We start from the raw sequence: 15,697 nt of genomic DNA on the forward strand, positions 1-15,697 counted from the left end.
TAAAAGTCATCATGGCCGATTTCTCCATATAAGTGCTTTGGTGAGGTATCTACCATGTAGCTTCTAGATGGATGTGGCCTACAGAGGTTGTCTACTGGAGACACAAACATTCCCAAGGGTTGTGATGGCTAACCTCCGGCACTCCAGCTGTGGTAACACTACGACTCCCACGATGTACACTTGCTTGGCTGTTCTCGGAACTCCATAGAAATGGATGGAGCATGCTGGGAGTCGTAGTTTCACCATACCTGGGGTGCAGGAGGTTAGCCATCACAGCCCTAGGGTCTGAATTCAGTCCTGTTGGGCTCCATTCCTTTGCTGGATCGGTTTACAGACCTGAGCACCGCCTTTACAAGCTAAAGACGTGGAGGTGGGAGGTTCAGTTGAGTACCTCACAAAAATACTTAATCTGTTTGCATTAAATGTTTCTGGCCTAGTTATATGTTAAAATTAAAGAAAAAAAAATGCATTTGTTAAAGTGCGTGGCGCTCCATGCAAACCGCTGTAAAGAACACACAAACACGGCTATGAGAAATACATTCAGTCACGAGGGGGACGTCTAGACCGACAATGGCAGGAGCATATAGCAGATGTGGTGCTCCACTACAGTCTCCTTCATGACCAGAAACCCCCAAATGGTTTACATCACTGACCCTAATACACCATACATGGTACAAGGGAGCTCTGGCCTTCATATCAACTCTTTGCCTTCTCAAGAACATCGCTTTGGGTCAAGACCACAGATACAAGTGGACAAAGAATAGCAAAAAGTTAATTTTGAAAAGCTGGAAGTGAAGTTTTTAGTTTTTTTTGTATGCCACCAAGATGTTCCTGTATGTCTACTTGAAGGCACGAAGCATCCATCTATCTTTTGAAGTAAATTCCACCGTGGAAGAGACACCATACAGATACTTCTGAAAAATGCCAAACTGTTAGGAAACCGCGGAATGCCTTCGAACGGGAGACTTTCAGACTTCATCTCCTGCAGGTTGTGTTCTGTAAACTCAATGGTGGGGGTTAAGACAAGTGGTAGTATGAGATCAGAATCTTCATGCATAACAAGTACCTTAAGAAATCTACTGCAATCTCCCCAAAAGAAGATTAACGTCTCTGTAAGTGCATAGTGAGGATCCATCTTACGTCATGCTCCAAGATGATGTTGGTTTCTTGCAGCCAAGTGGAATTCTGTTCCCTTTTCTCCTGGTAAAATACGCAGGGTATTATTTCTGTACAGTGCTAAAGGGAATAAGACGCTCTTGCAGCACCCTGATTAAAACATAGAGACCTGCAATGACTGAGGACTGACCAGCTAGTCCTTCAAAACACTCTGGTCCCTTTTTAAAAGCACCATCGATAATCTTGCAAGAAGCATCTCCAAACGATGGCTAGATACCAAACGCCTTCTTAAGGCTTCTTTTTTAAGCAGCTCCTTGTAGTTTTGGGATTCCCAACTATAAGTCATAGTGATCGTCAACAGGATGGGTTGTGGGACAGCCAGCTGTCTTCCAACCAAAGTATAAGCCTCCAGGGCTCATTGAAAAGCATCATCTAGAGCCACCAGGGCTTCCAAAAGTAAAGCTTTCAAGCCACCAGGGCCTGTAGAGAGAACTCCAAAAGCCTCCAGGGCTTTGAGAACCAAGAAAGGGACCTGTGCTTGTTGACGTATCTTGGGAAACGCTGTCAAAGAGGGATGCCAAGTGTTCACAGGCCAACATGAGGAGCTTGCAATGTGTTGCAAAGATCTTCAGTTGGTTTATAAGAGCAAGATCCTGAACTGTATCCAGAAATACTTCTCATGGGTTCTAAGAAGCTCCTGGATCTGATACCCATGTAGATGATTGTGTGCCACCACATGGATGAGGTCTGCTAACTGACACTGGGGTGGACTCTGTTGTGTGCCCGCATTGACTTCCTCCGTTTGTTCTGAGTTAACTTCATGGGGATGAGTGCTGGTTCTTCTGCCACCACCTTGTCCATAGTGATCATTTTGCCTGCTGAAGTGCTCTCTTTTAATACCTGAGAAATACTGGAAGACTGAGAAGTAGGCAGAGAATTCTTCAACCTTCTTCCACTTAATGAAGCGTTCTGCTGGGACACTTGAGTTTCTTGGGAATGACTGGGTGACCTCTGAGTCGGAGTGCTCCCATGCTGCCTTCTCCTCTTCTTGGCTACTCTCATTTGTACATCTTCAAGGCTGCGCTCTATTTGATACACTTCTTCTGTAGCGTGGTTGACCAGATCAAACTGTGCCAGAAGAGTCTCCAGCACAGGGAGCAATCTTTGGATGTTGGCATCGACTTCTGCTCTCTCCCTGGTGCTCACAGCGCTGAATGTATCTAGCTGACTGGAGATGGTGGAGAAGGAGGAGGAAGAGGATGTATCAGAAGCCGCACTAGGGGTGGAACCTCGAAGAGACTTGGAATCACTGGAGGAACGTGAAGGAAGTGGCTCCATCCCTTCAAAACGCACCTTGTGACGGAACTGCAATACACAAATTTTTATAAATTAATTTTTCAGCAGATCAATCAACATTTCTAATCAGCATGCATCTCTATCGTATGGACGGGCTAACGCAATATCGATTTACCTCTTTCACTTTGCTGACACCCATCCAGATCCTAAGCCTTCTAAGAAAGAGCTCCACCATCTCATAGTCCTGCAGCTCGTATGCTGGTCGGAACAAATCCAGCCGCACCTGTCGGTAACTATTGATCAACATGGCCCCAAAGAATCGCATCAGGATCCATACTTCCAGCACCAGGTAGCTTGCGAAGTAAAGATGGTGAACATAGGAGGAATACGGGAAAGGGGCTTTCAGAGTAATAGTGCCACGAGCCACAGCGAACAGAGAGAGGACGCTCGCCCCAAAGCTGTGAAATCTCTCCCAGGAGGATGAGAAAAGCTAGAGGGAAGAAATACGAAAATAATTACTAGCGCACTGACCCACTAAAGATACAATAAAAATCCACACTTTTTCTGTGAGGTAGGAACAGGCCGAATCACATCTCTGTTAGTGGGACATGTGCCTGCCACAGGATGTCATTATGGGAGGCCATGGCTTCTCCCAGCACAATCCAGACAAGACCACAGATTCGTTCCGAAAAGGTTTAGGCTCGTTTCACATTTGCGCTGTGCCTGGGATCCTGCGCTGCTGGATGCGAACCGAAAGCCGCAATCTGGCAAACATGCCGAGAAGCAGCCAGATGAAAACCGCTGCATGCAAAGGTATTTGTCAAGCCGCTTCTCTGCATATTTGCCGGGTTGCGGTCGGACCACGGCTGGTCCCCATTATAGTGAATGGGGCCGGACAGCGATGCGTTTGCTTCCAGCAATGGCGGAATGCAGAGAGATCCGGCAGGCTATTCCCTGCCGGATCTCTTTTTAATGCAAATGTGAGCCTAGAGCTCTTCACACTCCCGTATTACACTGTACCAATACATTTTAAATGGTTTTATTCCTGTTTAATACACAGCATGCTCCTATGGATCCACACTGGTCGCCTACAGTAGTCCTATATTTTCATAGTTCACATGTGCCGAGTTGTTTGGTTGTTTTTTTGTTTGTTTTACAAAAACATACTTTGGGAATAATAAACAGAACAAATATGGGTGTAAAAACAACTTATAGAAAAATATGGGGGGGGGCGGAACAAATTGTGTTGTGATACTGACCATTTTTGTATTGTACTTTTTTTTTTTTTTTAAACGACAATAATCTTATACACATTTGTTGCCAAATACAGTATAGAAATAGAAGACAGAAGACCTAGGTGGTCTCCATCTCCTAATGCAGACAACAAAAATACTGTGTAAACAAGTTCTCTAATCAGCCAGTGCATTGTCATATGTTCCCTATTCTTTCAGATAATTTAGTACATGAATCCCTACTAAACAGACTGAGCCACGTTTCCTCGAGCTGCTGATATACAGGTGAAACTCGAAAAATTTGAATATCGTGCAAAAGTTCATTTATTTCAGTGATGCAACCTAAAAGGAATTGCATTAATGCAGCTTAAAATTTGAATATTGTGAAAAGATTTAATATTCTAGGCTCAAAGTGTCACAGTCTAGTCAGCTAATAAATCCATACCCCCTGAGCAAAGGGGACCTGAGATTGTCACAAGCCGTAAGCCATAATCATCCAAATTATAACAAATAAAGGCTTGAAATATCTCGCTTTGCCTGTAATGAGTCTCATGTGTTAGTTTCACCTTTTAAGTTGCATTACTGAAATAAAAGAACTTTGCACAATATTCTAATTTTTCGTGTTTCACCTGTAGCTTGTGGCAGACTCGAGGTTGAGTATATGGTTTGTACTGCCCCACACCATAGGCCCCAAACTGTATTCAACTTTTGCAGTTTATTGCAATGTTTATATACTTGTACTATATATGGTAGAATCTGATTTATCTGCATTTTCCACATGGTCAAGTTCGGCGTATTAGGGCTGCACCATCTCAAAGCAATACATTTGCGTGGCCATAAACAGGGATTCCCTCAGGATCGTTGTCATGTAATGATCCCAATGGTCTTCATTCACTACCCCTAATAGGCAGACTTCAGGTATACAAGGCACTTGAACCGGAAGTAGATGGGAAAGAAAATCAGTCACGTCCCTCAAAAATATGGCTATTGGATTGCAGCTTAATATTGAGTGCCAAAAGTGTGCCTCCAATTCCCCACACGGCGGACATGCTGTGGATGACTGCCCCTTCTATACATCCTAGTTGGTGGTAAATATGTCTGATGCGTGATGTTTATTTGGATTATTTTATGGTTGATTGAGGGAGATACCTGCAAATGTGATTCTTATAAAGCGGTTCTGGATTCATCTGTGAGTGTGGGTATCTTTCTTCTCCATTTGTTAATTACTGGAAGAGGTTTTGCACTAATCTTTGCATGTACCAAATGCGAATAGATTGCTGATACTAATCCTCTGGGGCCCTGGGTTTTGACAACTCCTATAAGTGGATATTTGGATACTCTGGTGCTATTATGTGGACATTTACTCTGTATTGCCGCCCTAAGTATGAGAAGAAATGGGTACGTGGTATATTATACTTTTGTGCTAAAGCCTCAAAAGTCATTATAATCCCTTGGTCATAAAAAACCCCAAGGGTACTAGCTCCCGCCAATTTCCATTTGTCCGCTCCCATCACCACCTGCCTATTGGGTAAGGACTGATTATCCCCTAAGACCACCTTCTGTCAGTTTGGCCAATGATTTAGCTTCTTTCCAGACCGTCTGTGCCAGTTTATGCAGTGCCAACATGGGACTGAAACTTAGGTGACCCCTCTAAAACCGACCATAGGGTATTGCAGTTTAGGTAGGTTTTTAAGAAGTACTCAGAGGTCGGAATGTCCGTTGTTGTGAACCAGGTGCTAATGAGCCGTATAGTCCGGTAGGGCCATTCCTCCCTCTATTTTTGGGCGTTTCAGTGTATCCAGGCTGAGTTGAGCTCGGCATCTGCCCCAAATAAAAACTCTAGTCATGACATCCAGTTCTTTGAACATCGATTGGGGTATATGCGTTTTCTGCATGCTGTACAGCGTACAGAACCTTTGGAAGTTAATCCGTCCTGCCACTGAGATAAGGATCGCCAGCTTTTAAATTTGTTCCTTATGTGTTCAATTAGTGGGCAGACATCAAGTGTTAGCGCCTGGGCGTGCCGTTTAGTAATTATGACTCCTAGATATTTAAATGTGTCCACTACTTTCAGCTGAGCTACATGAGGAGGGCCATTCCAATCCGTCCTGCCCAGTGGCCTGTACACCAATGTCCCCCAGTTAATTCTCAAGCCTGAATAATCCCCAAATTTGTCTATCAAAGTCACCGCACTACTAAGTGACGAATCAGGCGAGGACAAATACAAGATCATATCGTCAGCATACAGTCCTATACAAATCTCCCACAGTCACTCCGGTTATGGTGTTAACTATTTCTGACCCTAATAGCCAAGGTTTCAATCGCCAAAGCAAACAAAAAAGTGGTGACAGGGGACAGCCTTGTCTCGTTCCTCTGTGAAGGGGAAAACTCTCCGATAATTCTCCATTGACCAGCAGCCTGCTTACCGGGCTGCTGACCCATTTGAGGAATTGAGGACCAAACCCAAAGCCTCGGAGGCAGCCAAACAAATATGACCATTCTATAGAGTCAAATGCCTTGGCTGCGTCCAGTGAGGCCAGGGCCCAGTCTGCGTTCAGGCAGTGACCACCTGTACCCTTATGTTCTCTCTAGTGGACTTCCCTGGCATAAAACTTGTTTGGTCTGGATGGACCAGTGATAGAATTACCCGGTTAAGGGCGAGTTGCTAATATTTTGGTTAGTATTTTGTAATCCACATTTAACAATGCTATGGGCCTGTAGGATCCACAGTCAAGTGGGTCCTTGTCAGGTTTGAGTAAAAGTATTATAGTGGCTTCCCTATATGACTCCGGTAATTGTCCCGTTTCCAGCGCTGAGTGAAAACACCTTTGCATATTTGGCACATACCTCCTTGGGGAGACCATCTGGTCCTGGAGATTTCCTATTGTTAAGGTCTGCTAGTGCTTGGAGTATTTCTTCCAAACTTATAGGTTGGTTCAATTGGGCGCTTATTGATGTAGTGAGTTTAGGGAGAGGGATACCTTCTATGCAGCCATCTCTGTTTCGGATGCTGTTATGTTGGATTTATATAGATCTTGATAGAAATGTGTAAAGGTACTGATGATTGATTCTTGAGTTCTAAGTTCCTGTCCCATGTGATTCCTAACCGCTAAGATCACCGTAGAAGGCGAATTGTGTCGAATGAGCTAGTAGCTTAGCCGATTGATGGCCCAGTTCGAAAGAAGTCCGTTTCATAAAAAACGGTTTCCTGTCAGCTTTATCTTTGAGTATCGTGAGATGCTGTCTACCCGCCTGTAACCACGCTGATCTATTGGCGTCAGTTGGATGACGAATATACTACTGTTCCAGTCTGGTGCACTGTGACTCTACCTCCATTCCTGAGCGTTAAGTGTCTCTTTTAATATAGGATACACAGGTGAAACTCAAAAAATTTTAATATTGTGCAAAAGTCCATTTATTTCAGTAATGCAAATTAAAAGGAGTTGCATTAATGCAGCTTAAAATTAGAATTTTGTGAAAAGGTTGAATATTCTAGGCTCAAAGTGTCGCACTCTAGTCAGCTAATTAATCCATACCCCCTGAGCAAAGGGGACCTCAAAATTGTGACTTTGGGGTTTCATAAGCTGTAAGCCATAATCATCCAAATTATAACAAATAAAGGCTTGACATATCTCACTTTGCATGTAATGAGTCTCATATATTGGTTTCACCTTTTAGGTTGCATTACTGAAATAAATGAACTTTGCACGATATTCTAATTTTTCGGGTTTCACCTGTGCTAGAATGTAGTGCCCCTCGTAGAAACGCCTTTAATGTGTCCCACAAAATAGCTGTATTGGGTTAATTTTCATGTATTATAAGAAACTCTTATAGTTGGTATGTGACCCCGTCTGTTGATCCCATGAGGTTCAGCCAGAACGGATGTATATTCATTCTGTACATTATTGAGGGAACACTACGTATAAGTCTGCCTAGTATTGGCGAGTGGTCGGATATTCCTCTGGGTAGATATGTAATGGACTGTAAGTTTAACAATGCTAGTTCGTTACCTAGTATATAGTCTATCCTAGTTAAGGAGTTGTGACTGCTACTTAGACCTGGGAAATTTAGTTCACCAGAGATCGTGCCACCAAAATTCTGTTAAGAATCTTTTAAGCTGTGAAGGGGAACCTATATCTGATGTACCCGCCATGTCAGTAAGTCTATCTAGTGCGGGATCCAACATCATATTCAGGTCTCCCATGCAGATTACTTTAGCATGTGGGTAAGCGGCCGCAGAGGTGGCTACTATGTGTTGGATCTGCATGGAACCATGGAGAGGGTTATAGACGCCTAGTAAAACATACTGTACATTGTCAATAAGAGCATGTACAAAGACATATCTGCCTTCCGTATCAGTGACCAGATCTTTTGCCTCCCATTTTAGTTGTTTGTGTATTAGCAGAGATACCCCCCTTGAGGAAGAAGAATGGCAGGAGAGCGCGGACCATTGTACCCAAGACTTCTTTAGGGCCATAGATGTAGTAGGTGTAAGATGTGTCTCTTGTAGACAAAGTATTTGTGGGTTGGAGTTTCTAATAAAGGCGAGCACCATTGACCTTGTTTGTGGAGTGCCTAAACCCCTAACTTTCCATAAAAGAATTTTCAACTCTGCCATTGAATCTTGGGCATGTACAGTACAGACCAAAAGTTTGGACACACCTTCTCATTCAAAGAGTTTTCTTTATTTTCAGGACTATAAAAATTGTAGATTCACACTGAAGGCATCAAAACTATGAATTAACACATGTGGAATTATATACATAACAAACAAGTGTGAAACAACTGAAAATATGTCATATTCTAGGTTCTTCAAAGTAGCTACCTTTTGCTTTGATTACTGCTTTGCACACTCTTGGCATTCTCTTGATGAGACTCAAGAGGTAGTCCCCTGAAATGGTTTTCACTTCACAGGTGTGCCCTGTCAGGTTTAATAAGTGGGATTTCTTGCCTTATAAATGGGGTTGGGACCATCAGTTGCGTTGAGGAGAAGTCAGGTGGATACACAGCTGATAGTCCTACTGAATAGACTGTTAGAATTTGTATTATGGCAAGAAAAAAGCAGCTAAGTAAAGAAAAACTAGTGGCCATCATTACTTTAAGAAATGAAGGTCAGTTAGTCAGCCTAAAAATTGGGAAAACTTTGAAAGTAAGGGCTATTTGACCATGAAGGAGAGTGATGGGGTGCTGCGCCAGATGACCTGGCCTCCACAGTCACCGGACCTGAACCCAATCGAGATGGTTTGGGGTGAGCTGGACCGCAGAGTGAAGGCAAAAGGGCCAACAAGTGCTAAGCATCTCTGGGAACTCCTTCAAGACTGTTGGAAGACCATTTCAGGGGACTACCTCTTGAAGCTAATCAAGAGAATGCCAAGAGTGTGCAAAGCAGTAATCAAAGCAAAAGGTGGCTACTTTGAAGAACCTAGAATATGACATATTTTCAGTTGTTTCACACTTGTTTGTTATGTATATAATTCCACATGTGTTAATTCATAGTTTTGATGCCTTTATAGTCATGAAAATAAAGAAAACTCTTTGAATGAGAAGGTGTGTCCAAACTTTTGGTCTGTACTGTATGTAGTATCAGGAGCTGAACCTACTGCAGTGGCTGTGATGGAATATAGCTAATTTGTTTGGTTAACCTTAAAACAAATAAACATGAGAAAACTGGATATATAAACTGTACTCCTTAACCATATAATACTCGTGTCTGGTGTATCTTCTTTCATACCAGACTCTGGGCCAGTGAAACCGGGATGCCTCCATCATTGGTGGTGCTTTGACAGAAGCATGCAGGCTGCAGCCAATACTGTGATGCCTCTAATGAAGTACATGGGTATGGTAAAGGTCGCCCTTAGTAAGTAGCTAAAATATGTAACAGGAAGCTATAATAGACCATATCTAAATCATTTCAACTTCGCCTAGCCAGTCCAATGGTGCCATCTGATGACCAGTCTTTAGAGAGTTTCAAGGGTTCCCTCTTCTTGGTGATCTTCGCCGTAAGGCTAGCCACTCAGCAATTTCTCCAGGAGAGGTGAAAAAAACCGCTTTATCTCTGTCTACCACTCTTAATTTCGCAGGATATCCCATGGAATATGGTATGTTGGCCTCTCTCAGCCCCCGTTTTACGTCCATGAAGGTGGCGCGTTGTTTTTGCAGCTCCATGTAAAAATCTGGAAAGATGGAGACTCTGGTATTGTCGTATTTGATTTCTTGCCGTCTTCTGGCTAGAGCCAATATCTTGTCTCAATCTTGCCAGCATGGGTCGGGTGGGGCTCCAGGTGGTGGAGGTCTAGCTGGTACTTTGAGCCCTTTCAACTGCAAAAGGCCAAAGAGAAGTTTGTATCCAGGAAAAGTTCTTTTATCCACCTTTCTATAAACTCATCTGGTGCTCGGCCCTCCGCTCTTTCAGGCAAGTCAATGATTCTTAAGTTATTTCTCCGGAGCCTATTTTCTAGGTCATCCGCTTTCTGTTTCCAGAGTTCTGATTTAGTATTAAGCTCGGATATGGATCTCGGAACAGTGGCCGTCACATCTTCTATGTGTGATATACGTTCTTCAGTATGTTGGACTCTGTCACGCAAGTTATGCATGTCTTGACGCAGGAGGCCCAGATCAATCTTAACTTCATCCAATTTCCCTGTAAGAGACGTCTTGCAGGCCGTGACGGTCTCTAGGACTTGTGCTGTCACTTGTTTGAGGGTAGGTTCATCATGAGCTTCCTCAGGAGCTGTTGCAGGGACTGCAGTATCTGATCCTATATTAAGAGTATTGTCCCAACAGATGGCGTAGAGGACTTTTTATGGCACCGACCACTTTGCGGTGGAGCTGGATTCTCCGCTGCGCTTCTCAGGGTTCCCTCCTGATGCCACTGGGCAAGCTGGCAATATGGCCGACTGGCGGGAAAAACGGCAGGGACTCGCAGCGCCTGCTGCACCCAGTCTTCCTCTCTGCCCGCTCCGACTTCTCTCACCTCTTCTCCAGGGCAGCTGCACTGCGCACCTCCACTTCTCAGCTCTCCTCCCGGCGCTCGTGGGCTCGGTGTTGGCGCTGCTCCCTCCGGTTCTCTGCAGGGTGAGTCAGGTGTGCGCCGGCTTCCTGTTAGTTGTAGGGCCCCTCCAGGAGGTTTATGTGGCTGGTGATGGCTGTTAAGATACAGGATTTTTCCTACAGTGCTGCGCCTGCCACGGAGCTCAGCTCAAACGCGTCCAGCCATCTTGGCTGCTGGCCACGGCCCCTGTATTGTACTTTAAATTATTGAAATCCTACATTTCTGTTGGAAGAATATCTCTAAAGTGGCCTATTTTCTGCCATAGCAGCGCTCCTCTATCTTCAGGCTGACTGCTGCTGCCCTCACCTCTCTCTCTCTATATATACCGCATACCGTGCATTGGGGACCGCTTTATATATATATGTATATGATTTCGCTGCTGGAGGAACCATGTCATTTAAGGGCTTATGCACGCGGCCGTTCCGTGCATTGGGGACCGATATATATATATATATATAACGGCAGTGTGCATGAGCCTTAAAATGACATGGTTCCTCCAGCAGCAAAATCAGGGCCATAGTTTGTAGTCAGTAACAAGGGAGACACAAAGGCGTGCATAGGAGCTGTATACACAAAACGGTTGAAGATTTGTAAAGTTCCTTCATGTTTTATGGAATGAACTTACCAAAAAGCCAAGCTGAGCGTACACCAGCAGCAAACCTAGTGTGGCCCCAGCTGCAGCACATAGCTCTTTCACTGACAAACTCAGTGTCTTCCCAAATACGGACCACTCTCTGATGAATCGCAGCTGCTGCGCGACCTAAACAAAATACAAAAAAAAAAACACTATTATACAACAAAATACAAAAACTTGGCTTGTAGAGATTTTGTTGATATCTGGAAACCATCAACAAGCAGGCTAACTGCTACTAATAAGCCTTATTATACATCTATGTTTACCAATGGGTGCAGAGCTGTAAAAGTCAAAGTGTAGTGGCCGCGCTAGGTTACTGCAGCTTAGATTCTATTAAAGTCAATGGGAGATGAGCTGCAGTAACCCAGCACGGCCACTACACTTTGACCTGCGCTGTGCTTCCTGCTCCATTCAAAGTTCTAGTTCCAGCACTGGAGGCTGCAGGAAACAGCTGATCGAGGAGGTGTCGGATCTTGGCCGCCCACTAAATCGGATATTGATGACTTAGCCTGAGGACAGGTCATCAATATCAGAAGCCCGGAAAACCCCTTTAAGTCTTGTATCCTGCTTGTTGGTGGTTTCCAAAATCAGCAGTCAGGCAATAAAGATGCTGATGGAAATTTGCCATAGAGTATTATACTAAAGCCTTCCCCAGCTGACTTACCTTCAGTGTAAAGAGGAAGAGCAGGGAGGCAGAGAGACTGTTGAAGGTGTTACCCAAGAAGGCCACATGGTGCAGGTTGACAAACGAGGCTTTGTCCTTCCGGTATCTTTCCCACTGCTGGTCGGCCAGGCTGCCTCGACTCAGGTATACCACCACGGTGCTCACCGTCAAGACCGTCAGTAACCACTGGATGTAATTCCAGAAGTGGGTAAAATAGAAGCGCCCCTCCTTCCTAATCAATAGGCACTCGGCGAGCACAAAGTACACCACAAACATCATTAGGAAGACCTGAGAAGAGAGGACACAAGAGATCAGCTCACAGCATCGGGTTACATCATAACCAAAGCCACATACAAAATTCTTCTAGTTGCCGCCCAAAACTTGTCAACAACGTGCTGACAGACACACCTCCCAGAGTCCACTTCAGATAAATGACAGGTTCCTGGCTGCTCCCGTAATACAACTGGCTTGGTGTTACCGATACTGGCGCAACAGACTATGCTGCTAGGAACGGTCAGCTGCAAGTTCACAAAGTAATGAATGCAGCTTTGGATGTGACTTCTGTATAGGACATGATGCAACTCATCTGTCACTTACCATCATAGTAAGGAGTAGGTGAGCACCACTGCTCAGGCGCAGTAAAGGGAAAGCTCTTATTTCAGCCGATGGCAACGATCTACCAGCCAGTGGGAATTCCAGCAGCAGCGTCACTGAGGAGTAAAGGTGGACCCCAGGGCTATAGAGAGAGAACTCCACAAATAGCGCCCTCGTGCTGCAAAGAAGGGGGGGGGGCGTTACAATATGGGACAGGCAATGGGTGGTGCAAAGTACGACCTGAAGAGACAAGACTTACAGGTTGTCAATCCAGTGGTCTTGCTGGAGGTCCTCTAAGACGGCTCGGTTCTCCTCCAAGCTGCCACCCAGCTGCTGAACGTAACCGGAACTGTCGTAGAAAGAGAGGAAACCCCAATACCATGCCCTGGAGATGAGAAGAATGGACGTATGGTATAAGTATAATCTGATATCAGGGGCTAATCACTGCATGGTTGTCAGAGAAGTATGGTGGGACCTACCCAGTATCATCTGGTGGAGAATATGACCAATCCCAGGAGGAGACGTCAGAAGTATTGGTCCAACCAATGTCATAGTTGATGTCATCAAGCTCTTCTGAACAGGTCCCATGGCCGGGCAATGAGTGGATGTCACACACTGCTGAGAGGGACAGAAGTTATAGCGTCTGGACAATTCATACAAACAACTACATGGGTCTGATCACACCCGTCAGATCCCTCCTGCATTGGCTCCCAGCATTGTTTAAGCTCTGACCCTAAAACATCCAAAAACCACCCAATTTGGGGTAAAGGTGCCCAAACCCTGCCCCTTTTTGTCTGTTTCACAGGACTGTTGGAAACTATGCTCCCAGTGATCACGTCATAAGTCATGGTGCCGCTACCTATATTCTATACAGTGGAGCAATTGTCCAAGGCAACCAACCAAGGGCCCTGGAAATATGAGAGCTGGAATGTGATTTGTTGTTAGGGGGGGGGGGGGGGGGCTACCCCATTGTGCCCTTGCTAGTTTTTACATGGGCCGACACACCCTTGATCGTGTCATTTTTGATAAAATATATCATTTTCACTGTAAGTCACTGTACTTTCACACAGTTTTAATAGAGAATGGTGTAACGACATAGAAGACAGCTGAGAGGAGGTGGGGGGTGTCAGAGCTAGCTGAGATCATGAGCTTGATAAAAGAACTGATTCTACACAGCTTTTGAAGATTATAGGAGCCTCCTGTGTGATTTTCCCCTCCTTATCTATTCTGTGAGCTCCGGAGCAGAAAATAAACTGTGGGAAGTAAGAGAAAAGACGTCACAGCAGAACAGTGCTGGCAGATTTCACAGAAGGGATACGCCCCCTGCTTCTGAGTGAAATGCATCTAGCTGTGCAGCTGAAACCGGGAATAATTAGGCTGAAAGAGACATCAGGGAACCCCAAAATGACCCATTGTACAAAGAAGCAAAGCCATTATGCAAACTTCTTTTGAAAACAGTTTAAAGGGGTGTTCAAACAGGACATTTATGGCATATACACCAGGGACCACTCTCGTCTCAAGAATGGGACCCAGGGCGTAGCTATAGGGGAAGCAGGAGAAGTGGCTGCTTTGGGGCCCAAACTCAGAAAGGGCCCACCCAGGAGGAGGACCAAAAGATTTTTATTGTCGGGGCCCCCTCAACAGTACTATACAATGACATTATATACAGTGACACTGTACGAAACGAGACGGAGCAGCTGCCGGGCCTGGTCTGAGATAGTGATCTTGACTAGCCACAGAAGTGGGGGGTTGCCCTAGAGGACGGGGTTGCAAAGAAGTTGCTGTGTGTGTGTATGGGGGGGCACATAATTTTTTTTTTCTGTGGGGCCCAATCATTTCTAGTTACGCCACTGGCATGCGCGGTTATTGCCATTCACTGCTATGGGATTTCCGAAAACAGCCGAGTAAGTGACGCCCCATTCTTGAGATAGGCGTGGGTCCCAGTGGTGAATCCGCAATAAATGTCCAGATGGGATATCCCCTTTAAGTCCTTCCATTCAGTGGAAATTCTGAATTAAACTAGATAATCTGAGCCTGCTAGCTACGGAAGTGCAGACTAGCAACCTAATTAAAAGGAAAATCTGCAGTTGTTAGGGCTATGTACCCTTAGCAACCAGACTGATTCATTATAACATTATAAAGCATCCTATAATGGAACCGCACCGTTCTTTAACCGAATCTGGCGTAAGCGAGCAGACCCCAACAAGCTGCTGTAGCTCCCCCGCTGACTGTTCTTCAGGAATGGCAGCAGCACATCAGAAGCCCAGGCCCAGAACTCATCCGACCTGTGGAGAACATAACAGGTTAATGGGTTTTGGGGGTTCAGGATATCCATGGTCTATCCTCAGGGATGGGCGAGTAATGGTGTCTGACCTCTTAATCTGCATGAATTTGTGGCTTCCCATCTCTTGTCGCACTGAGCGCTGCAGCAGATACGCCCGGTGGTTCACGGAGGCATCACCATAGTTGGTCAGGAGGACGACCAGTAAGAAGAGCGTGTAAACCATCAGGTTCTGTATAATATAATACATGTAAAAAATCTGATTATAGGGGTTTTCCAGGTCAAACTCTGAAAACCTAATACTTCTCACAGCTGAGGGTTTGCTACACTTTTATCCAGTCTATACATGAGTCAGGACTTCAGGATAATACATTGCACCAGGACATGAAAGAGATCAGTGCTGCATACAATTGCAATTGCAGCAAACTCAGCAACAAGTATTAGGTCTGTACTGGTTTTCAGCCTCTGTATATTAAACAATGTTTCCATTCACTGACAGCTAGCAGAGATCTCAGAATATGGGGCAGTTATCAATACTGAACATTTACCTTGAGCATCCTATGCAGAAGTTTGACCTTCCGTGCTTCCTCTCTGGCCTGGAACAAGGCAAATCCTTGTGGTGGTCGCACCTTGGTGATTCTCTCAGAGACCTGCTCCACCAGGGGGCATTCTACTAATGTATCCTCTTCTTCTGGGTACAGTCGCTTCACCACCAGTGCAAAGTATACGGCCTCCAGGAGAACCTGGGTTGGAGGCAACCGAAAGTGGAAATATAGAGCACAGTAGTTTCCTGCAACGGTTGTCCAGACGGAGGAGGCTCAGAAGGACA

At 45.0% G+C, this 15,697-nt stretch overlaps 1 protein-coding gene across 2 annotated transcripts in view; it reads right to left on the bottom strand.

The window, feature by feature from the left end:
* Positions 1-1,426: 1,426 nt before the first annotated feature.
* The window catches only part of PKD1 (polycystin 1, transient receptor potential channel interacting), a 101,049-nt gene continuing 86,778 nt past the window's right edge, over positions 1,427-15,697 (bottom strand). The window contains exons 36-45 of one of the 2 annotated variants that reach the window (XM_040441307.1): positions 15,417-15,611; positions 14,961-15,100; positions 14,751-14,872; positions 13,067-13,205; positions 12,847-12,972; positions 12,591-12,765; positions 11,994-12,281; positions 11,321-11,455; positions 2,588-2,902; positions 1,427-2,481 (exon numbers count right to left, since the gene is read on the bottom strand). In XM_040441307.1, the coding sequence (XP_040297241.1) occupies positions 1,867-2,481; positions 2,588-2,902; positions 11,321-11,455; positions 11,994-12,281; positions 12,591-12,765; positions 12,847-12,972; positions 13,067-13,205; positions 14,751-14,872; positions 14,961-15,100; positions 15,417-15,611 (2,250 nt within the window). In that variant the 3' untranslated portion in view covers positions 1,427-1,866. The remainder of the gene's footprint in view (positions 2,482-2,587; positions 2,903-11,320; positions 11,456-11,993; positions 12,282-12,590; positions 12,766-12,846; positions 12,973-13,066; positions 13,206-14,750; positions 14,873-14,960; positions 15,101-15,416; positions 15,612-15,697) is intronic. The other variant, XM_040441308.1, reaches the window with a different exon arrangement.

Source organism: Bufo bufo, chromosome 7 (genome assembly GCF_905171765.1).
Source record: "Bufo bufo chromosome 7, aBufBuf1.1, whole genome shotgun sequence".
Taxonomy (NCBI): domain Eukaryota; kingdom Metazoa; phylum Chordata; class Amphibia; order Anura; family Bufonidae; genus Bufo; species Bufo bufo.